Here is a 24,424-nt window from a genome sequence, read left to right as displayed (position 1 = left end):
CCCCGCGGCCGCGGCCGCCGGGGGCTGTCCCGGGGCGCTACGGCCTCCCGCCCGCTCCCTGCGGAGGCATTCGCAAACAAAATCCAATTCTATTTAAAAACGAATGGAGGAACTCGGAAAGAACGGAAGAGCCTCAGAAAGCTCCCGAGCCGCACGCTTCAGGCGTCCCGTAAGACCTGCGAGTTTTAACTGAAAATGTCCATCCATACGCCCTCGCTCTGCCAGAAAAATAGGATCCCAGGATAAACCGCAGGTCTGGAAAGGAAAGGTCTTTCCTCATGTGGAAAACCAATGTACTTAAAGGTCCGTGTGGTATTTTGTGATCCCACGGCCCCGGGGACGTTTTGCAACTTCACTGCGCAAAAAATACTTGCTTTGTGTTTTCAAGGCTTTGCTACCTGTGTTCCTTCCTCATTTTCCTCCTTCTGGCCGACAACTTAAGTTTTTGTTTTTCATTACTAGAGAAATGCCGAATAACACATGCTGACTTAACTTGATTCATTGCCAATATTTATTTCAAACTGATAGACTGCAGGTGAAAAGTCACTGCAATATTAACAGCTGTAATGGTATGAAGAAATTCATCACTGGGAAAACAGACTAGCAGAAGATTCAAACCATATATTAAATCACCAATCTAGTACTGCTCATCCTGACCCAGAAAGTATGTGTGTATATATTCTGAAATATTTGATCTTGCAAATTTTTTGCAGTAATTTTAAGTGAACTTTCACTGAGGCAGAAATTACCATTTTATTATTTGTTTGTACGCAGTTTGGTTTCTTGACACACAGAGCGGTACTATGTATTAAATCATGTACGAAATATTTTTAGCTTGCGTTTCTGGACTTCACCTAGTTTTCCCGTTCTTTTTTTCCCCATAAGTAAGCACAAAAAATGAAGACTGAGAAGTAGAGTCTGTCTTAAAGAGAACTAAATACAGTTTACACACTTAGAACTATAAACCAATTTCAAACTGATTTTCTTGACTTGCGTTTTCATTGGGAAGGAGGCAAATCTGCTTTGTGCCAAAGATTTTTGTGTTTTCCTCCACTACCACTTTACATGCACTATAATTATAGTCCCGTCTTGAGAAAAGGTCTTTTCTGCCAAGCCCACCCTTGATTACTAAACCCCCCCCAAGGGATCTTGCCTTGTAGGGCCAGAGAGACATTTGGTAGCACTTCAAAACTGGAAATTAAACCTAGATCCATCATAGGCAGTCCACATCGATACTCCTGTTCCATGGGACTGATGTGTTTTATTTGTGAACATATAATATTCTGAGTAGATAATTTATTGCTGAGGTTAGACTAAATGTCCCTAATGATCCTTTTCAGCCTTGAAATCTCTGAGCTTGTGACTTTCACCTCTCATTGGCCTTTAAGTTTTCCATGATTTTTGTTTATTTTTGCAGATACCAGTATGAAAACTGATTTTAGTTGGCCAAATCTAGACTCCTGGTTACATTGTTTATCTAGCTATTTTAGTATTTTCTTTTTTTAGATGATCACATGTGAAAAGAAAGGCACATAAATTCTGCAAAACTATAAAATGAATACTGTGACAGACTATGTGATGGACTATAAAAACAGCCTTTTAAAGTATTAGAAGTTAGTTTAAGAGTATGTGCATTTAAGGATAGCTGGTAAGAAAAGCTGAAGAAACAAAATTCTGTCTCATTCTCTGTCTTTCTTTTAAATTCTTTTTCTTTTTAATACTGTTACAGTTCCTGGGCAATCGTTGCAGTTGGATTGCTGGTTCTGGTTTTTATTGCTCTGTTGGCTCGTGTTCTTGTCAAAAGAAAACCACCAAAAGACCCGCTGTTTTATGGTATGCGTTGGTAACAATGAAGCTAAATTCAGAAAGTGCTAATTTATATAAATGATAATATGATAGTTATTTCAGATTGAACATTTAAGGCATGTCTTCAGAACCCAGTCTGGTGAGGTGCTAAGGAGCCAGGGAAGAAGGAAAGACTGGGGAAAAAGGAAGAGAAATAATGCTTCTTTCAAACCTTTTTATTCTCAAATAGGAGATCCATCTTGGGGACAAGCCAGACCTCCTATATGGAAAGAATAACACTCGAGTTGGGTTGTGAAAGTGTTCAAAATACTGTCATACCTGCTCTGTTAAGATCCTCCTTGTAGCAGGACTTAGGCATCACAGTAGACCTTTCACATATATCTCATCCTGTGTGGACTCATTTGGGATTTTGGGATCTTTTGGATCAGTGGCCTCCGTGGCTTAGTTCTTCCTATGATTGAATTCCTTAATTCTCCCATTTTTATGAGGCTTCTGTGTTAACTCACCTTTGTGATATATAAGACAGTTCAAACCACCCCAACTCCTGGCTTAGCCTGTCTGCAGGCTCGGGCAAGCATTTCTATATTGGTACTTTGCCATAAAAGAATGGAGATAATATCTTTTAAAAGGAAACCTTAGATCTAGATTACCTTATTGCAAAAATCTAGAAGAAAAAACACAGCTGTTTTTCTTAAATTTTACAAGATGGGTCCATAGGCAAAAGCAGCGCACAAACCACCTATATTTGCCCTCTGTCATTGCAACTTGTAGGCGTCTGTCCCCAGTGTTCTGCGTGAGGCGGGGAACTCTCCGTTCACACTGAAATCAAAGGAAATAAATAACATAAACCTACTGCAAATAAATATCTTCTCTCAAAGGAGTGACTCGCTAACTTGCCAGATAGGTCTCCTATGGACTGCTGTGGCTAACGCAGTTTGCCTTGCTCACCTCTAAAAATGGCATGTTACATTTCCCTCTTCACCTCCTTTTTGTGGTCCTTTCTCCTTTCCAAGAGATGACTACAGTCAACGTACTGCATACTTTGTGTGACCAAGATTTTTGAAAGGCTACGTAGTCCTTTCTGCAGACACTGATTCTCCATGTAGGCTGTGCCTACAGCTCTACAGAATTTCACATTTCTAAGAAAAGCTTCTGAAGAACTTTGTTGACCAACCACTAATTTAAAAAATATTAAGCTATGCAAGAAAGTCATGTTGTATACTAAATATCTCTGACCTCAAAGTAGGTGCATCTAGATGTGCCTGAATTTATTGGACTGTGAAGTGACTGTGTGGTTTCAAGTTTTTAATTTATTTTTTTTTCCCCTTTATCTTATTACAGTTTATGCTGTATTTGCCTTTACCAGTGTAGTGAATCTAATAATTGGACTGGAACAGGATGGAATTATTGATGGGTTCATGACTCATTACTTGAGAGAGGTAAACAATTGTTTGGCTTACAAATGTAAACAAAATCTTTACTACAAATAGGTTTTAATAGTATTTGTCACAGAAAAACCATCCGCTAACGCATTGAAAAGGGTCATCTTGAATTTGATCATTGACCTGTTTCATTATTGTTGTGGACAAAACCTGATATCACTGATTCATTTGGAAAAAATAGCATACCTTTCAAGCTCCGACATTATTTCATTTAGTTGAAGTAATGCTGTTCTGTATTAACTTCTGTGGGAATTGAATAGACTGTACATGTTTGCAGAAAGCCACAGATACTCAGCACTTGGGAGTGGATGAGTACTGCAGTACCTAAATGTGTTACCAAGAAGGAAACAAAATTGCTCCTTTATTTTTGCCTGATCACTTTACTGAAAGGAATTAAAGTAGAGTTAGAAAATGATGATGCCAGATACCTAGTCAGCAGAATCTGTTGGCTGCTGAATATCAACATCCCCCAAAAATAGCTCAGTAAGAGCTTGATATGAAAGTCACTGAAGTCATTGAAAAGATTCCATGAACGTGAAATGAGTTGGACCTTACAAGGTTATACCTTGTCATCAATATATTCAACACTGTTGTAGATCTCTAGGTTGCTAAATATATCTTTATTTGTTCCATGTTAAATGGACCTTTACTTTCTAGCTTTTGTCACTAAAATATGGAAAAGTAGTATTTCCATAACATAGCAGAACAACGCAGACAGTGATACACAGGAGTTTTTCCTTCCATCTTTCACCCTGTTTTGCAACTATATAGCTGTTTCAATTATACCTGATCCTACCTAAACCAAATCTGTGGTTGGAAATGTGTATTGTCAGTCAGAAACTGTACCCCTGGATTGAAAAAAATATCAGTTACTTTTCTGAACTGGTTTCCTGCTGTTCTTTATTAATTGATTATTTGTTATTCTTCCTCTAATCACTGTATCTTTTTAAAAATAAATGTTCCCTAGGGTGAACCATATCTGAACACTGCGTATGGCCATGTGATCTGCTATTGGGATGGCTCCGTTCATTATCTGATGTATCTGGTGATGGTGGCAGCTATTGCATGGGAGTAAGCAATTTTGATTTGTATACTGTTTACTTTGCTTGCATTCTCATATAACCTACAAAGGGCTTTCTTTTCTATGCAGTATTTAGATTTTTCATTCAGGACAATCTCATGTTTTAGGCCAAAGTAACGCAATTAAAATTTTGTTACTTGCAGGAATTGAAACATTCACCACCTTACCCTTTCTCTCAGCTGAATAAGACTGGCAAATCCACCGAGTTGTAGCCTCTCTTCATCACTTTGCAGCAGAGAGTATAGCCCCTCTGAACACTTTGTTAGTTAAAAGGAAAGCTTAAAGTGAATGCACATTAAAATCATGCATGTAAAACATTTTTTAAAATAACATATGATGTTCTCGCATCCATTTTAGAGATTATCATACAGTTTAGAGGAAAAATGGTTATTTCTAGTCATTCTTATGTTTATTGCTGTTGAATAAAGAGTTTGATGAAAATGACTACTTAAATTCCAGAGGCTAATGCACCCACTGGTAATAAAAGCACTACCAGAATGAAATAAATGATTAATTGTTTGCTAGTCTTTTCCAACCTGTGATGTGCAAAATCATGCAGTCAGCCTTCAGATGAGTAAAACAATGTCAGATAACTGAGTATGCACAAATCCTGTACTGTTCATGTGATAACCTTCTCACAGGTGAATGTAGGATTTCTCCACATCCCCCTCTCAGAGGCTAGAATCCACTGTTGACTTGTGGTGCAGATTTTAAAACCTTTACTTACTAAAATACAACCATGGCAATCCGTATAATATTTGAGGGTGATTTGGGGTAGGGGATTTTTAGGGATGGTGCGATAATTATGACTTGTTTTCTTTTTTAAACAGACAAAGCTATAGAACCATTGGCCTCTACTGGCTAGGTTCCATTATTATGAGCATCATTGTCTTTATGCCTGGAAACATTGTGGGTAAGGACATAATTTATATGACTTTTTCCTGTGAAACATTTTCTAAGTTCAGCATTAGGCTATCTGTATTTCACTGCAGTATTGGTTCCTTTCTGTAATAATATGAAAGAGGAATTTTAGGAATATCAGTAAAGAGATGCAAGATATTTCAAAATTTAAACATGAGAAGGGGAAGATGGAGATCAGGAAAAAAACCCTTTCCATTTACATTGTTCCTGAGGGAAAAAAAAACCCTAAAGTATTGTATTTTGTTATACCCATAAAGCTTTCATTCAAACTAGGTTTAATTTAAGCAATGAGTCAATAACTGTCTTAGTGTCATGAAAAATATAAATCTTATTTTGCATCAAATTTACAATTTACTTAGTAGTTTGACTTTCAAGCAGCTTACAGGAAGCATCCAAATCACCTTTAAAAGTGAAATCTGGAAGTTATTCTGTTTTCAAAGTAATGTAACATTCCTAGATTTCTAACATAAATCAGTGCATTGCTGCGCTGCTAGAGGTACAGAATTGTAACACAAAATTTTACATCATTATTACTGGCAGGTGATCCTTTGAGAGTGTCACCCCCCTCAACTAAAGAGTTCCTATTTAACAAAGCTTAAATTGATGCAAAGTTGACTAGTGTTCCACTGAGAAAAATGTTTGTGATCCTGTAGACAGCTTCAGAATAGCTCACTATAGCCCCATTTTTTATGACAGAGGAGGAATATTCATGGTGCAGCCTGGGGCCAGTCCAGTTCTATCCTTTGTAGATATACACGCACCACAGAAAAATCAGTCAGCAAATTTAACATGACCATCTCATTTCCTCTTTCCTCTAGAGAAGGCCAGGAAACTTGTTCTCAAGAGCATGCCTTCTGCCTTCCTTTCTGACACAGAGAATAGCCAATGTAAAAGACAGTTTTTCCTGATTTACCTGGGTTGAGGATAGCTCTCTGAATTTATGTTTTGCCCTCAAATATTAGTACAGGCCTGTAGACAAAATCAGGACTTTGGAAAACAAACACTATCTCAGATCTTAAAAAATGGATACATTCCTTTTTTCCCATTTTTTCCTTAAAAAGTTCCTTAAAAAATTGATATTTTTTTTCCCCCCATTTATTAGAGAATAATGTCTCTTTGAAGCAGGTTCCGTTAAGAGATTTCAAAGCTGTCCCATCCTATAGGATGACTTACTGCAGAGTGACAGAGGTGGTTTCCTGACCCCTGGAAAAAAAACCCCTAATTTCCAAAATGACTTCCTGTTGGATAGGTTCTTTGTCACCTGTGACTTCACCACTATTGAGAACATGATTTTCAAGATGTGTGTTGCCTATAATAGTGATTTCTAATGTTTTATGTTTACATTACCATAGCTGCTTTAGGTATGATATCACATAGGGTATTTTTTAACTGTTCTGCAACACAGGTTACAAATTCTCATACATCTTATAATTATTGTTTAACAGGCAAATATGGAACAAAAGTGTTTCCTGCTTTTTTCTTGAGTGTACCATATATTTGCCTTCCCATATGGGCTGGGTTCCGAATTTATAACCAACCTTCGGTGACTCACGACACTCCAGTCAAGGTAATATTATTGTATTTAAGTGTTGGCTACTGTTAGGAAAACTGAAATATATTTGCTGTTTCTGCTGAGTTTTATAGGTGCCTCGGTGAGCATGGAATGTACTGTAACTGTTCACTGTTATGACAATTGCTGCCAGGCTGTGTAGACACTGTAAAAATATCTATACTGCAGGACCATTTCATTATGGTGGGATAAAGAAAAAGCAAAAGAATCTTATGTTTAGAGTAAAGAACCCATATCTAGGTGTAATTGTGTTACTACCCTCTATCCGGTTTCTAACTGTTTCATTTTCTTCACTGATGAAAATACTGACATATACCAGCTTTATAAAGCACCACAAAATCCTCATAGAACCTCTGCAGGAAAGTATTCTTCTGCAGATGACTTACAGTTTTCATGTAATTTAACAATTTTTCATATGTGCATTCTGCAATATTAGATTTTATGGGTAAAACATACATTGATATGAAGATTATTTATACACTGCTTACTTATAAAAAAAAATATGTAAATATAATGGTTACTAAAACTCCTTAGACCTTTGCCTTTGAATTTAATAGTTGGGCTGTAATAAGATTAACTGAGCTATCAAAAAATGCAATAAGTTTAGGCATGTTTTATTAAAAAAAAAAAAAAAAAGTTAAAAAAAGATCCCTGCAGTACAAAGCACAGAACAGATCTTTAACTCTTTGTTGCTGTAAGTAAGCCAGTTTATTGCCACAGCACACCATATCATTTGTAAGTAATACAATCAATTAATATTTTTGCATCACAAGAGCTCCTGAGACTCAGGTTCATTCTGTAACTGGAAACACAGATGCAGATGAAGGAGTTGGTTCCTATTCTGTAGCTAACAGGCAGTCAGTATGCAAGGGGCACAGCCTGTGGCATAGAATAACAGCAGATTTTTCCGGGAATGGATGAAATATAACAATCAGCCATCCATCCATGATTCTTCAGTAGGAAAGAGGGGTATAGATAGATGTTTCTATCTCCTGATGTTTAAAGAACTGCTACAGAATCACCACTTTTAGGGCAAATCTCTATGAAAGGCAAACTGGGGGAGACTTGAGGTGCAAAACCCTCCTCTACCCTCTTGCATAGGCTTATAGGAAACCACATGTCCCATCCCAAAGCAATTTGAGCTGATTTATTTAAAGGTGTCACTAACTGTGGCCAGAAACACATTCTTTAGAGTCATCAGGGTAGAGAAATTAAATGTAGTTAAAGGTAACGATGGTGATTTTTGCCATATATATTAATGAGGACGTCCTTCACATGGAGGATGGATGAAGGTTTCAGTTTGTTCTCCTAGTACTGAGAACACCACAGAAACTGCTATTACAGAAAATATGTGATGGACTGCTTATTTGCTGAAATATAGCCATGTCTCCTATGCTTACCAGGAGCTAAACTGCTTACCTAGGTTTGATATTTTACTTTGGTATATATATTGCAGAGAAACTTAGGTTTTAAAATTCTATTTCAGAAAGAGAGTGCATAAAAGCTGGTGATCTGAAAATTTCACATTGCCCTTCTTAGCAAATCCTTTCTTGTAGACCTAAACTTCCTTGCTCAAAAAGTCATAGAAAAAGCCTTGATTCCTTTCACTGGGGCATCCTACCCTTTCTAGGTTGTTTCTTTTTTAAAAGTTAGTTTGTCTTCACACCTAATTTATACTCCATATCCAAGCATAAATACCTAGGTTCAATAACTGTATGCCTTAAAATGCCTTTAAATCTTAACATGACTACTCAAATTTTTCTTATTTTTTTACACAACTCTCTCAGTCTTAAATTAAATGTTTTCCAGATAATAATTGTGTGCAGTGCTACTAACCAGTTAGCTAATCACTGTAAGTCCTGAAAATATTTAGTTATCTTTCAATAGATCATTTGCAATTAACTGTAGAATTGAACTACTTTTTAGCTGTCAGTATTCAGAGTTGATATTAAAAGATTTAGGAAGAAAATATAATAATGCTTTTAAACATGATAGTGCGAGTATATAGAAAAATACATTAAAGCAACAGAAGCAAGGTATATTCTGGTGGTCACGGTGTTCTTTGCTATAATATTATTATAAACTAGTTAGCTAAAAAAAAAAATCACTGCGGGGACAGAAAAGAGGTAATCAAGTTTTGGATGTTTTCTAATAGAGGTGGGTGCATGGGAGAGGACTGGAGTTATGTCCTCATTTAGAATCAAACTAAGCTGTGCTGCAGTATTTACAAAGCCCAACAGATTTATCTACAAGTATAGCAGCCCAGAAAAAATTAATATAACTTAAAATTCATTAACAGAATTAATACACATAAATTCAGATTTGCACATGAATTCTGAAGGGACTGACTTCTATGGACAGTACATAAGATTATTTTGATTCCTTAAAACTGATCACGTCAGGACCCTCCCAGAAGTTAGGGGAGGGAGAGAAAATGCAAAGCCTGCCTACACACTTCCTTGCTATACAAAAGAAAGAGCAGGGTGGTGAGATCTGTGCAGAGTTCAGTGCTGTTTGCAATAAATAGGAAACCTGTGGCAGGTCATCTCTACTTGCCCGGTGTACTTAGCATGTAATTCGTTTTAGCATACTGAAGTGACTTTGCTGTGTAAAAGAAGGGTAAGACAAAATCACTGTGTAGCTGAGGTCTGTCAGCAATGCCCATGCTGTCTTTCAAATTCTTGCTTCTGCTTTTTTTTAAGCTTTGCATTTTCATTTTGTTTGCATAAATGTATGCACATTGAAAGAAAGGTGTGAGTTTTCTGCACCCTGGCAATTTCACAAACTCATACTGCACCAAAAGTTGTTTCCACTAATGCTGACTTTGTCTTCAAAACCTCTAAGTACACAGTTGTATTGTAGCTTTGTGATCACAGTAAATACATGCTTTCATTTATTATACTTTTTGAAAGGAGGAATGATAAGCTTCAACTTAGATAAAAGCGGAAACAAAATTTATCAACCCTCAAACTTTCCATTATCCTTAGGTAGTCTACATCTGAAAATGACTTGCAACTCAGCAGCCATGGGCAGCCTTTGTCTTTCATAGGAATAAATATTAGAATATAGACATTCTTTTGAGGTCATATTATAAACATTCCTATGCTAGTACTTTAAATACCGTGAAGTGACACCATACTGCCAAAACAGACCTGTAATTTGTGTTTGAAAAACAAAGGGGTCACTTTTTTTTTTCTGAAAAAGATCCTTTAAAAGAAAAAAGTTTTATGAAAGGGGTGGCCTATGTGTTTAAAATAGCCATATTTTTCTTAAACTACAATTCAAATCTTGTAGTTCTCACTCAGGAATTGTGCTTGCAAGATCATTTCTCCTGTTTCAATAACTTTGTTGTGAGTATCTTGATCCTGAGTGCTTTTAACTATGCCTCTACATCCTAATTATTGTTTTGTGCTTTGGAGACAACTCCACAAGTGTATAACAGGAAGGAAATTGGGTTTTTCTTTTGCTGTCTGCATGCCAATGCACAGTTAATAAAAAGGAAAAGGAAATGAGTAACATATAAATGGAGAAGTTTTCCCTCTGAACTACAGAAAGATACTCTGACGTGCTTATAATTTTATCTGTGACTACACAGCGCTGAAAGCGTACCTTGAATTATTTCCATGGGTCTTGAAAGTTTTAATGTAGGCAAAGGCATGACTTTAGTTCCTCCAAGCCATCTTCCACATTAGAGATCGATACATCCTTTGCTACTGTAGAGTGTGAACCCCTCACATCTGCCCATGTGATGCAGCAGGGGGGATTCCTGTTCCGAGGCTGAGGAAAGGAGGTACAGAACAGATCAGATCCAGATGCCGAGAAGTGCCTCAGTGCCCGTCGGAGGAATCACAATGTACAGTAACAGAAGAATGGAGGATTTGCCACGTGCTCCATACACACACAAACACATTTCAGTCTCTATTTCTGCATTAAATATTAAGATGTATCATTTGCTTACTGAACTCAGCAGAGAACTCAGCTGGCCACAGAAAAGCTTTTATTTTATGCCAGGGGTATTCCATTAATTTCAATAGTGTCACAGGCTGCTCAGATCCAGCATTCACTGTCAGTAATGAGATGGACCCTCATTTTGCTGTCCATCCAAAGAGTAGTTTTACAAAGTGTGTTAGATTCAACTTAAACAGTTTGAGACAAACCTCCATTTCCAAAGCTTTTCTACATAGGGATATTCAGGAAGATGAATTAATTCCAAATAACAAAAGATGTAACTTTGAAGAAGTTAGTTATCCTGCTTTAAAGCCTTATGTGATTGCAGAGTTCATTTGATTTAGGTTGCTTTGAAAGTAAACTGTTCTGTATTGAAATGGCTTTAGCTTGATCCATCCATTTCTGGAGTTTCAGATTAATTTTCCCCACTGAATCCTATAAAGTCTGAAGTTAACTTTTTTAGATGTGGAAATCTTTCTGTCTCTGAAATTGGTGGATAAATATGGTAACATAACTTGAGAGCTGTGTCTATCAATGTTTCACTGCTTCACCCTTCTTGTGGCGACTCATCTGGAGTTAAATACATGTCATGTGGAACTGGAATGTACTCACTAAACACATTCTGTGTTGCAGGTGGTTCAGGAAGTCCAGAAGAAAGGACTCTTAAGACGACCAATAGATTTAATGTTAGCTGCATACCTCATTCTAGCAACGGGGTTTTGCATATTTAGGGGCATGGTAAGTTGAAGATATTTTAATATTCTGGCCTCTAATTTTCAGTTAGACTTTTACATTTGAAATAATTGTGTCTGTGAGAAAGTGTGTACATTTTGGTCAAGGGAAATCCTGTGACTTTCAGGGTTGGAATAGGCCTTTGATACAAAAAGGACAATTTATGATAATTAGCAGTGCCTTGCTTCTCCCTTTTTCCCTTTTTAAAGTATGTTTTTCAAAAGGAGGTGCACAATCACCAGAGTAAATAGCATCCCAAGTGCAGATCAGCATGACCTAAAACTGTTTTCATTGGTCTGGTGTTACATTTATGGCCAAGAACATGGAGACAGACCAACTGAATTAAGTCAGTATTCATGTTTTTCTAAACAGAGATGCATAGTTAAAATTATATAGGAAACCAAGTTAATTTACACTGCATGAGATAGAGGAGAGCATTTCCATCTGGAAAAAAAATAATTATCTATATTACCTAAAAAACACATGTCATTTCTACTTACCAAGAGATTTTTTTTTTTTTTTTTTAATGTTTGCCTTTTAAGCATAGTTGATTGAATTAAAATTTCTGAGGGAATCAGTACAAAAAATGCTTGAAGTAAATAAATCCAGTAGTAGGTAAATCCAGTCCTTTGTCAGCTCTAAAACATTTTCTGCCTGAAGCAGAAGGGAAGTTATGTATCATTCAGTGAACAGAACTGAAATGTCTCAGACAACCGCCTGCTTGCTTGATTTGTAGATCTGATCATGTCTAGAATAATTCAAGTAAGAGGTGACAATAAGTACCCAAGCAACATTTTATTTACCTAGTGCAGATTGTCTTTTTGTAGTTCTGCTGCTCACATTACTCTGTCACCTTCTGCTGTTTCTCTGAAAACTTGCCTCTCAAAAATATTTTCTTTCTTCCAACTTCTCACATACTGCTTTATTTCTTGTAGATCATGCTACTTGAGAGCATCACTGATGCAGGTTAATCAGCTGGTTTACCTGTAATGTCACTGTGGGAAATGTTAATCTCATGCTCTAACATTTAACTTGGTTCTGCAATTTCTCAGAGGAATTTTTTTGTTGACTTTGAGAATGTGGTCATTTCCTTACATATTTCCTTTACCAAACAGAAACTGCTTACTGCCCTTACTTATACATAGAGAGATCAACTGAACATCTCTGTGTAAGATGCAGTAACCATGATTTTGTGAAAAAGCTAATATAACATAATCTGTTATAATCCACTCAGACCTGAGTGGACCTGCTCATGTTGAAAAAGAACAGGGAGGACTATCCACTGTTTGTGAATCTTTGCATTTCCCCCTCAAAGTCACACAACAAATACACATGAAATTTAGTTGTTCAGTCCTGTAACTTTGACATTAACAATGCCTTGCCATAAACCACTTGGTGACAGCTGTTGACACAGATTGCTAACTCATTTTAGAATAGTATTAGTTGTAGAAGTTTTAAGGGCTACTATGAAAAGAAACTTTTGCAACTGGCTCTCCCTTCATGCTTATCAGGAACTTTTTTCTTTCTGTAGGAGTGTAAAGTCCAATAATCTCTCCTCTGCTACTCTCTTTTAAACTTATTAAGTAACACCTGTCTCTCTGCATTGCTCTTCATTTCTACCTTGCCACAATGCAACTCTTTTCTTGGACTACACTCACAGCTTGCTATCCTAAAATTGAGGGCTTAACCTGAAGTTTCCACTGTTTGAGCAATTTTCTATTGAAAATTTCATTTGCTGGGATTAAAGTCTGTTTATCAGAGCAAATCAGTAGCAATGATACTTTTACTACAGCATAGCCAGCCAACTGACTGAATTCTTTTCCAGTCAAAATCTTTAAAGCAGGCTGTCAGCATTTCCTTGCAAACCCTCAGAGCAGGAGCTAAGAGGAGACTGCATTTTGGGTTTTTAACTGGTGATCAAATGGATCACCTTTGCAATAGAATCTGAGCAAGCCTTGTCCTGCTTGCAGTGCTGCAGACAGCTAGTGAATCTTTAGGGCTGGTAACAGGTGTCAGGTTAGCTTATTTTAGAACAAATTCTTTGTTCACGGGAAGTTTTAAAAATTCTTCTTAGATTGCTCTGGATTGCCCTGCTGAACTCTGCCGGCTATATATTCAACTTCACGAGCCTTATATAAAAGACCCTGCTGCCTATCCTAAGCTTCAGGTAAAGCATTGACTGTGGAGCATAGAGTGTTAAGTGATTTGTTAACTGGTGCAAAGATGAAGCCATGGGTTTCACAGATGACAAGATCAATAAGGAAAGTATTTGTTCATGGCAAGTTAAAGGTATTTCGTACTTTCTACTATAGTCATTAGAGGGTACCAAGTCTTCAGTGTGATAAGCTTAACTCAGATTCAAGTCAGTTACAAACTAATTACTCAGGCTTCTTGTAATATAGTCCATGAAACAGATCTACGTGCTTTTTATGATCATTCCCCTTCCTTAGAAGGGCAAAGTAGACTTCCAGTCCGGAATAATGGAGCAAAAAGGGGTGTAGTAGAACTAGGTTCCTTAAGCTCATGTTATGCTTCTGTCACCAGCGACACACTCCTTGAAACATGAGTTTTTACAAGCCCTATTTACACAAGCATTGCAGAGGACAGAATGTTGTACTTTAGTTTTGCAGCATTTGCAAGGTTGCCTTTCTTTTGCAACTCTGGCTGTTGCATGGGGGCAGGGCCTGAAGCAGTAAGAGGATTCACAAGTCAGATGATGAGCAGAAACCACATATCTCTGCTGTTCTTCCAGGGAAAGGGGTGCCTTGGGTTATCTCACACCTCCCAGCTGAAAGTGCAACGGAGCTTGAGAAATGGACACCCATGTTGTGTTGGACACTGAGTTAGGTCAAGCCATGCTTATTGGCAAGATGGCAAGGGGCAGGAAAACAAGTCCTGGGAGGAAGTGGATTTGGGTGGGGCAAAGAGATAAGAGCCATCACTATTAGTAGAGGCCTTGGGGTAGCTGGATCCAGTCAACAGCATCCAGGTGTGAAACTCTTTTCTCAAAGAAGTTATAGCTGCAAGAAGGCCTGGGAAGCAATGCAGCCAGGAGTGTAGTTTTGAATAGTCTCCTCAGTCAGCAGCTGGCTGATTTTTAAATGCATCTCCCTCAAACTACAAAGCAACTAATATTTCTGTTTAAAAATGCAGATGCTGGCATACATGTTCTACTCTGTGCCATACCATGTGATTGCTCTCTATGGCCTACTGGTGCCTGGTTGTTCCTGGATGCCCGATTTAACCCTTATACATGCTGGAGGACTAGCTCAGGTATTTCTTTGTAAAATGTTCACTCTTGAATTACACAGTAGTAAGTAGAGACTTATGGAATAAATAAGGGGCCCAGGGCTTGATCTTCCCATGCAGGTTTTATGCCATTGTATCTCAGATCACCTTTTATATCTATAAAATCTAATATAAGGGACTGGAGAATCAAACCCATTACATGCGTTTAATGACCGCATTCTTGATTTAGTAAATTTCTCTCCTTCTGCAGAATCTTTTTATTGGGCTCATTTAAACCATACTGAGCCCCATGCACTCTTTAGCTGAGACCATGTAGGAAGCCTGTCTTAAAGCTGTAACAGTTGACTGTGTAAAAAAACTCCATATGCAACAAAACAGTACAGTACATTGTTTCCATAATATGTGTTGGCCAACTAGGTAGTTTGAAAAATGTAAACAGAAAAAATACCTACTAGTCACACAAAATGGACAATACCAGTTGATGATGTTGATACAATACTGGGAACTTCCTTGGCCACAAACCACCATAACACTAAGACTTGCTTGTGTTGCCAAAGGCAGACCAATGATCATACTTTCTTATTTTTTTCTGATTCTTCAATAAACAACTGTAGTTAATCACTACATGGTGCTGATGGTTATGAGAAGACTGACCAAACCAGAAAAAAAAAAAAAAATCAACAGGAACTAGTAAATGACTTCTCATGACATATAGATGCCATTAAACAGTTGAGACAGTGACAAAATTGATTTGTACTGAAATGAAATACGCTCTGAGCATCCAGACAATGCAGAAAATATGCACATAATCCTGCAACACTAATGGGAACATAGGGACACAACGATAATTGTAATTCAAGTACCACTATTAGACAAACACAGACCAACACTTTGTTCCTCAGGCCTGAGATAACAATCATGGATACAAACTACAGTCCAGCTTAACTGCTCAGCAAAGATGGGGGGAGTGACATTTTATTTTCTGTTTGTGAGACATTATCACAGAGGATATGACTTTTTTCCCTAAACAGTTTATAGAGAAACTTGTATTACCCAATTATATCCAAACAGAATCCGGCAAACATATTAAACGAGAAGGTTTAGATGCTCAAAAGGTATCATAAGTATTATACAACTGTGTTTGGCCCAAACCTAATCTAGGAAAAGCACAAGCTGGCTAAAGTAGGCAAGGCAGTGCCAGGAACCTCTCACTACTGACAGATTACTCGGGTTTCATGAATTCCCCAGACAGATGGGAAAGAAACCACTCCTTCAAAGATTATTTAGCACAAGGAAAAGTAAACCAGAACTCAGAGTGTGACGAGTGTCACAATCTTGCAAACTTGCCAAAGAAGCTCAGCCTCCCAGATTGGAGGCAATTTTTGTTTGGTTGGTTTGGTTTTGGTTTGTTGTGGTGTGCTTTTTTTCCTTTCTTTCTTTTAAATGTTTCCCATAACAAACACTTTTCTTTTTTTCAAGGGCACTTTGTACCTTTTAGCTGTATGATGAATACATGCAACAGTTTGTTGCTGAAGTCTAAAACCCCTCTGTTGTCCCTTGTGGTCTGGCTTCAGGATAATGCTGATTTACACATTAGACAAAGAGAAGAAAAGCTGCTGATAACTCAAAAACTAACACTCAAAATTTCCCATTTAACTCTTTAAAGCTTGTCCTAGGCACAAGCAAAATCTGTGGGCTGACCTAACTGATTGAGAGAACTTAAAGAGTGTGCTGCTGCACACTCCCTACATTTTATCCTGACTCAAAAAACCATTTCTTTGAGTTTGGGAGGGGTTTTGTAGTTTTTATTTTAATGCACTGCAGAATGAACTTCAGTCATACCACAGCTGAACATAATTTAATTGACTTGGTGAACTGTGAGCAACCTGGGATGAAAAATGTGTGTGACAATGAATTGAGGACTTCTGTATTTTTTTGGGTCTGGTCATTTTGAGGCACAAACACTTCCAGGTTTGTCTACTATTTTCTCAAGTTAAAACTTTGTAATTGATAATTAAAACACACACAGTTACTGAAACACATTTCACTTTCTATGACGCACAAAGGTCCAATAATGGCAAATACCTAATGATGGAAATAGTGGGCATTTCTCCCTGGGAATGAACACTGCTCCTACAGATGGGGAATGTGGAGATTTTAATTATTTTTTATTTCTAGCATTATGAAGTATGTACTTTTTACAAAAGCAAGTCTCAAAATACCATGTGATTCACCTAAACTAAGAACTCTGAAAGTGCCTAGCCTTTCACACACACAAAAATATTTACAGTTTTTCAGAATTACATATAGCTCTCAGCTTGAATTATTCCATTATTAACTTTCAGACTCCAAAACCAGATTGTGACCCTTATTAGACTTTCTGAAGCTTCAGGAAGAGCTCTTTAAATGTCATATGACTAAAGTACCAGGAGCTTTGATTATGCAAAAGGGTTGGAATAGCCTCTGAACTTGATTAAGTGGCTTTTTCCCTGTGCAAGTGAGCCACATGAAAAGGGATGAAGAGCCATAGCCCAGCTATCCAAAACGATTCTGTCTCACCGACTACTCATAGCCCTCTTCCCTATTCTCTCACATATAGAAAGCTTTTCTACTCCCCCCTTGAAGTGTTTTCCTTAATCCTGCAATTTTGGTGGTTAGTTTCTGCTGTGCCTCTTGTCTACAAGAGAACATAAACCCAAGGAACATATTTTTCTAGGTTACTCTCTCCCCAGCTCTGTTTGATGGCTTTCCTTAGGCTCATAAGACATGGTCCAAACCTCTCCAAACTAAGTTATTCTTTGCCTGATTTAAGCCAGTTTTAGAAAGAAGGCACAGAGTGAAGGAGGACTCTTAACGTTTTTCCAGGCCCTTCTCTATTTTTTTGACTGCAGGGTAAGAAATATTCAAAGTATTTGCTATGATTAGGCTACAGGCAAAAACTATTGTAAAAAGAATTCCAAACCCAAACCATTTCATACAGACAAGAAACTTACTGAGAAGCGGGCATAGGCAAATTGCAGCTGTCAGGCTGGGCAGTGCCATGTCCAGCACCAGGCACCTTCCAATTGCTGTGGAACAGCCTGATCATCAGACTGACCGAGGCTTCCAGGTTAACAAAGGCTGTATGTTAAATGGATAAGGCTACCTTAGAAATTTACCTGCAGCATCTCATTTGGTTGATTTCTCAGCCAAAGTTCAGCCGCTTGATCCTCAAAATTCTCCACTTAGAAAGGGTTCAGTAACAGAAAGCACCAAGGAATGGCTTATTCAGTGAGAAGACCTGATCATGGCAAGACTCAAGGTTGATCTCACTTATCACAATGCCAGCCTGTTGCAGAACAGGCACAGATATCTGCAGTAACTAACAGCTTTTGTCTTACTGCTTAAAATTATGGATTTGGTCTAAGTCTGCCTAGTACTTGAAAGAAGAGCTACTGGGGAGCAAGAGATCTGCTTTTAAGACACACCCCCTGCCTCAAGGGAGAAAAAAAAAACAGAAAAAAAAAAGCAGAAGCACAGTACAGTCATGGAAAGGAAACACATGAGATTAAAGACATAACACAATTTCCACAGGGGCAAATCAAATTTTAAAAAACCTGACTTTAACAGACCTAAATATCCTCCCTGATAATGAAAGGAAAAAGCAATGTGTTATATTGAAAAACAAGTCTAATAAACAATAACTTCATTATGTGGTGCATCATTAAGCTAGTAAAAATCTTCATGGGCTACGAATAGAGCAAAATGTTTCTGCTTTTTCTAATGCCTAAAGCTGACTAATGTGCCACAACTCTTGTGAGAGACAAGACCAGACAATAAGGCTTAGATTGTCTAAGGCATCCAGGAGGCTGTGGGAGCTCTGAGTCTCTCAGAAGCAGCTGCTTACAGCTCTTTCTGACAAGGCTTACTATGAACTTATGAATTTACTATCAACTTACTATGATGCACAGCTGGCCACTCTTGGAGACAGACAAGCCTTGCGATTCTCCACAGAGAAGTATGTGCCTTAGCATCTTGTTCACCCCAGAAGAGACTCTAAAATACTACCAGGAGGCTGTTAGTGTCTAGGTAAACATCAGACAGACCCAAACCTCCTACCTGAAGCCCAGTGGTGGCTGGCTGGCTCCTTGGGAAACTGCTACCCCACATTAGTAAGAGGGCTTTGCTGCTGAGCACTAATGCTCAGGCTGCCTGGGCCCAGATGGCTCCCGAGACGAGGAAGGTAGCAGGATCTGAGCAAGACCACCCAGGTGCTAAAGGCAGTTCCTGCCTGAAACAGGTGAGAACAGACGGGCTGCAAGAGGCAGACTGAATTCTGAAGCTGATATAAAGGCTGCTGATAGCGTGCTCCTGAACATCTGCTTACTGTGGAATAGCTATTTACAGAAACATGCTAAGTGGCACTCTGCTGAAGTGTGTTTGTGGTTGATTTCTTTGATTACTCCGTTTCTTGACTCAGGTTTGCTAGATCAGCTCTTCCCATTGAGTGGAGGTGACTAGAATCACCTGAAAACTGATTTCCTTTTCTCTTTTGCTATGTGGTCTCAGCCTAACCTTTTGCTAGAGCAGTGTGTATTAAAACACCTGCACTGTATTTCACTTTCCACTTTGCTAACTGTGTTCTTTGTGGGACCAAAGTAACTCCTGCTGAACCCAGGACAGAGGATGTGATTTGGTCACAGCATACTCCTGTGTTACTAAAATCCTGCTGTCCCTTTCTCCTGCTCTGCTTAAGATCAAATAGATATTTATCTTCCCAGATCTCCTCCACTGCTAACTAACTAACTAAAAAAAAAAAAAAAAAAAAAAAAATTGGACACACAATAGTTAATGTGAATGAGCTGTGGCTTGAAATAGCAGGTAACAGATGGAGACAAAAGACAGCGACTACCCTGACACTTCTATCTTTAAATGTTTGTTTATGCTAAAAATATGCTTCAGCCCAGCAAGCTTGTCTTTGCATATAACCTTCACTGATAAACTTAACCTATACTTGAGAACAGCCCCCAGCCCAAAAGCCAAATATTGCAGATGTTTTCTGAAATCACGAGGGATCAGAATCTTGAAGACTGGGTTTAATATTTAAAAAAAAAAACCCAAAACAAAAAACCCCAAACAGAACTAACAAAGCTTCCAAGATTTTACCTTCTAACTTTATTCAGGCTGAGTGAGTGTCTGTCTGCTTCCCGTTGATGCCAAACACAAGATTCCCTGGTAGGTGGGTGCGAGTCCTACCCCCACTCCTGGGCTGGGGCTCAGGAGTGCAGATCTCTGCGGTGATGCACCCTTTGGCAGCCACTGGCCAGGGGGAAGGATCATGGATGCTGCTGCATGAATAATCACCTCTAAGCCAAGGGTGAAATCCTATAGCTGATGTAAAGATCAGTGCCATCGTGTGCATAAAATACATCTCCTACCATGCCGCTGACGGTTCCTTTTATGCTTCTTATACCAAGATACTAATGAACTTAGTTTAGGCTGTATTTTTATACCACTGTGCAAAAGTATGATAGATAATTCTGGAATATAAGGGCTGGCTTGGAAAATGTCACTGGAGATGCGTAGTTGCATGCAGATTATGCTGTTTTACCAAAATATACATCAACTTTACCTTTTTTAATATATACGTTATATACACACCACAGGCTCAATTTTCCCATATTGGTGCTTCTCTTCATGCTCGAACTCCTTACATCTACAGAGTCCCTGAAGAAGCAAAACAGTTTTTCCTGATATTGAACATAATGTATGGGATTCTTCCCCAGCTGTTGGCTTACAGGTGTGTCAACAAGCCAGAGTTTTTTATGAAAACAAAACAAGAAGAAAAAACAGAATAGCACAACTGTTTTCAGCTTCTCCTTTTGGTTATGTATATAATTGGGTTGGGGTGTCATTGAACTGCTCAGATAGAACCCAAAAGAAGCGTGTAAGATGTGTAAAATTGCACAGTTGTGTAAAGTTGCACGGTCTGTTTTGTTTATCCTACTCAAAAAGGGAAAATAAAGATGACTGCCTTCAGTACCACTTCTCAACATTTTGACTTTGCGCTGCAGTGGAGTTGCCAGTTCACATAGCTATTTTTAAGTAAGCTGCTTTGACAGTTTTAGAAATACTGCATGAAGTTAAATAATAATAATGATGTCAGTGTTTAGCCTCCACACACTGACGAGTATCAGTGCTAGCAATCCCTATACAGAGCTACTGTAGAATGTGAAGGTCAGTATTTTGAAGTGTGAAAAATTAACATACATAACTCTGTCACATGCACATGTTTTATTTGTCAAAAAGTATGTCCTGTGGGTCAGCCTTGTTAAAAATCCCAAGAAATCTTTTAAGAAGCAATCAACTCTTATGGTAAGACTCCATATATGATAAGCAAATCATGTAGTTTTGTTAATTCTTTTAAGGATTCACTTCTGCAGGGACTGCTCATCAGCTTGAAGATAGGCACGTGCCTACCAGCACTTCTGAGGTGGGCACGGAGGGCTCATCACCTTGGGAGGCAGGCCTTACACCGTAGCGTCCGTTTTCAGAGAGGAGAGGTTTGTGGCCCTGGTTTTGCTAATGCTGTTAGGTCAGAAACAAGGAGCAGCAAATACAGCCACCTTGGTTTGCGCGGCTGATGTTTCTGTCTGCAGTGACAACTATTTCTATGCCTTTTAGGTGTATTTATACTAAAAGCAGTACACTCGGTGCATTTCTCACAGATGAAATACATTTTAACTGGAAACACTTTAATTTGGGATGGTGACTTTTGGGTGTTTTGACTTAAGAGAATTTTAGTTTTCTTTTTAAACCTAATTGGGAACAAGAAAGCAACAGCTCCTGCTGATGCCTAAGGGGACTTTCAGAGCAGCAAGAACTTCAGGCTCTAACGCTCTCCCCCGAGCACTGAGGTGCAGTTCTGAAGAGAGAGCCCTCGGTTTTATACCTCCAGCCAAAGGGGCAGGTCCAAACTAACCACAACGCATCTCAGTCGATGCTCCTTGGCAAAAAAGGAACTTGGCAGTAATTCCCTGCAGCTCCCAGCCTCCCTGGTGTGGGCTCCTTCCACGCAGGCTAGAACTGGGGACAGCTCCATCCCAGCACCTCCTCCCGAGAACACCAGCCCCGAGCTGCGGGGCTGCGGCAGGACATGCTGGCTCACAAACAGGTATTTGAGCCTCCGATGTTACTTCTAATGTTTTTTTAAAGAAACTTTGAATACATTCAAGGTGAATTTAATAACCTCCTGTTATCCAGAAAAGGCAAAGTACAGAAAAAATAAAGATCTCACCTGCACTTGTATCTATTATGGTCAACTCATGTTAACAGAATGTTTTGCTTTAATACTTGACTTACTTACATTAATACCTCACATTATTACACGTATGAAGCCAAATATGACGCTAACTTAGTTGCTTACAACCTCAAACCTTACTCCCAATACACATTCCAATAAATTTATTCTGTAAAAACAATACATTTTTTTGTTTTCTTTTTGTTTTGTTTTTTGTTTTTTTGTTGTGGTTTTTCTTAGTTTTTTACAGTAAACTCATCAACTACAAACCTTGAATACGCAAAAGATGTTCCAAGGACAAGCATAACAAGGATTGATAAAACCAGACTAAATATGTTTTCACAATAAGAGCTGGCATAAAAATAAATAAAAATCTCTATTATCACAATAGCAACAATAATGTACACAGAATAATGGATTTGGAATGCTTACTTACTAGTCTAGTTCTATTTCCAAAAGGAAAAAAAAAAGCCAGAATGACAGCATCCTTTTTTAAGCCTTTCATTATTTAAAATTGATGTTTTCTTTTGGTTTCCCATAGGGTTCTATATCACAGTAAGCTTAAAAATGGAAAGCATTCAAATGAATGATTTCAAATTGTGTTGGCATTGGAAAAAATCCTTGTATTAATCTAAAGAAACACAAAAAGACTTTCACTAACTCCACATATAGGAACTAAGTCAGATAGTGTACATTACATCATGATTTTGAGAAGTATTAAGAGTATAACTAGCTAGGTAATTCTAATAAGGAAAGGTATTTTATTACATTATTGAACTTGGCGGTGATCTCAACTGAAGATTTTTTCTTTTATGTTGTAAACTGATCAAAAATCAAGAAAGTATGGATATAGGGTAATTTAAAATTATGTTTGTATGTGGAAGATATTGTAGTATTGTATGGAGGGGACTCATTTCTAAGATTTACTTGTTTTTAAAAAAACCCACTGATTTAGAATGCTATAATTTGGAGTTACACCTTTTCTATCTAGAAAAGGAATCTAAAACGTGTTCAAGTATGCGATATCTTCATAAACCTCAGCCACTGGTAAAGGGCAACTTCATGCAACCAAATAATATGAAAATCAAAAAGTAACCCTTAGAAAAAAGGGTAAAAATGTCATTTCTGCAAACACAACAGATAGGAATGTGAATAATGTGCATACAAACTGGGATGCTCTTGATGATACTAATGAACAGATGTGGTGACTCATATCAAATCCAAGAATATTAGACAACCAAACATGTAACCTTCTTGTGTTTTCCCTTAATATTCAGCAGTCATTATGTTGGTTAAGTCTGAAAGAGAAAGAGAGAAAAAGAAATCGCATTTAACGTAAGAATAAGCAAGCTGCAACAAACTTGATATAATTAATGCCTTATTCCCACACTTTGAAGTCACAGGTACAAGTAACCACCCGGTCTGTTTGAACAGGAATTTTTTTCTAGAGAAAACTGCTTACGTTACATCAACTAAACATACCACTACAAAATATTAAAGGATGCAGTTTAAACGTAAACATTTAGGGCTTTATTCAAATAAGCAGCTCCAGTCCTGTATGTGGGTTTTTTTCTGTTTTCCCCAATCACTTAATTGTGAATCTTACAGTATACTTCACACACAACCAGATTTTGCATTTTTCCACTGCACTAAATCACTGCTACACTTCATGGAAGAGCTCCGGCAGTGCTGTATTCCTGACCGCCTCGCGATGGGAGCACCCCGCCGTTCAAACAAATGAACACTTAGCAAGCATGAAGAAACATAAACAGTTTTCCTAGCTAATGTATCTGAATGTTGCTTCTGAAAAAGAAATAGTTTGGCTTGGAGTTCACTGTAAGGTGATGACAGAAAAGGAAGGAACACCCACTTCATGACTGAGTCAAGGGCAGCTCTTGCTTCCCCTGACATTAGTGGGAACAAGATCAGACCATCCTCATGGATCATGGCAATTCTTTACATGAAACAGCGACAGCCAAACTCACCTACAGGCACGGGGACACACCACTTTTGTCCAGCAACGTGAGGACATGCAACGCTGAGTGACTACCTAACCCTGAACATGACATCCCTCCTCCTTTGTAAAGAATTCCGAGTGTGAATGCTTGTGCACCCACACCCTGACAGACGGAAAGAAAGACACAAGCAGTACGAAGGAATTAGTCCTGTATTTGGTGTGATCATCCAAGGAAAAAAATCAACATCAGGAAGTAAGTGGAGGGGTTAAATCCACTGGGGTTGGTGGAATTTTCATTTTACACAGGATTGGAGGAGAGTATGAAAAAAAGATATTTTGACATCCCTGCACTAGCAGTTTGCTCCTAAACTCTTTCCTGCTTTGGCCCATCATCCCTGCTGCGTGTAGTGCCAGGGCTATAGTGGACTGTGCTTCTCTA

The 24,424-nt window shown here is 38.2% G+C and overlaps 2 protein-coding genes across 5 annotated transcripts in view; one reads left to right on the top strand and one right to left on the bottom strand.

Moving 5' to 3' along the window:
• Positions 1-512: 512 nt before the first annotated feature.
• TM6SF1 (transmembrane 6 superfamily member 1) lies at positions 513-22,479 on the top strand. Of its 4 annotated transcripts, XM_026855720.1 has the most exons (10): positions 513-664; positions 1,730-1,833; positions 3,148-3,245; positions 4,216-4,319; positions 5,160-5,242; positions 6,696-6,817; positions 11,402-11,506; positions 13,575-13,667; positions 14,654-14,773; positions 20,395-22,479. In XM_026855720.1, the coding sequence occupies exons 3-10, from the start codon at positions 3,225-3,227 to the stop codon at positions 20,584-20,586; spliced, it is 840 nt and encodes a 279-aa protein (XP_026711521.1). In that variant the 5' UTR covers positions 513-664; positions 1,730-1,833; positions 3,148-3,224; the 3' UTR covers positions 20,587-22,479. The 4 variants fall into 4 exon arrangements, with proteins under 4 accessions (XP_026711521.1, XP_026711522.1, XP_026711519.1 ...); XM_026855721.1 differs by lacking the exons at positions 513-664; positions 13,575-13,667 and having other exon boundaries at positions 1,733-1,833; positions 20,395-20,667; XM_026855718.1 differs by lacking the exons at positions 513-664; positions 1,730-1,833 and having other exon boundaries at positions 1,849-3,245.
• The window catches only part of HDGFL3 (HDGF like 3), a 25,470-nt gene continuing 23,223 nt past the window's right edge, over positions 22,178-24,424 (bottom strand). Inside the window, exon 6 of the mRNA XM_026856082.1 lies at positions 22,178-23,326. Within this exon, the coding sequence (XP_026711883.1) occupies positions 23,321-23,326 (6 nt within the window). The 3' untranslated portion in view covers positions 22,178-23,320. The remainder of the gene's footprint in view (positions 23,327-24,424) is intronic.

The sequence above is a fragment of the Athene cunicularia genome, assembly GCF_003259725.1.
Source record: "Athene cunicularia isolate RWA chromosome 10 unlocalized genomic scaffold, athCun1 chr10_part1, whole genome shotgun sequence".
NCBI lineage: Eukaryota > Metazoa > Chordata > Aves > Strigiformes > Strigidae > Athene > Athene cunicularia.
Note: the sequence above shows the minus strand (reverse complement) of the source record. Positions and strands in the feature narration are given on the sequence as shown.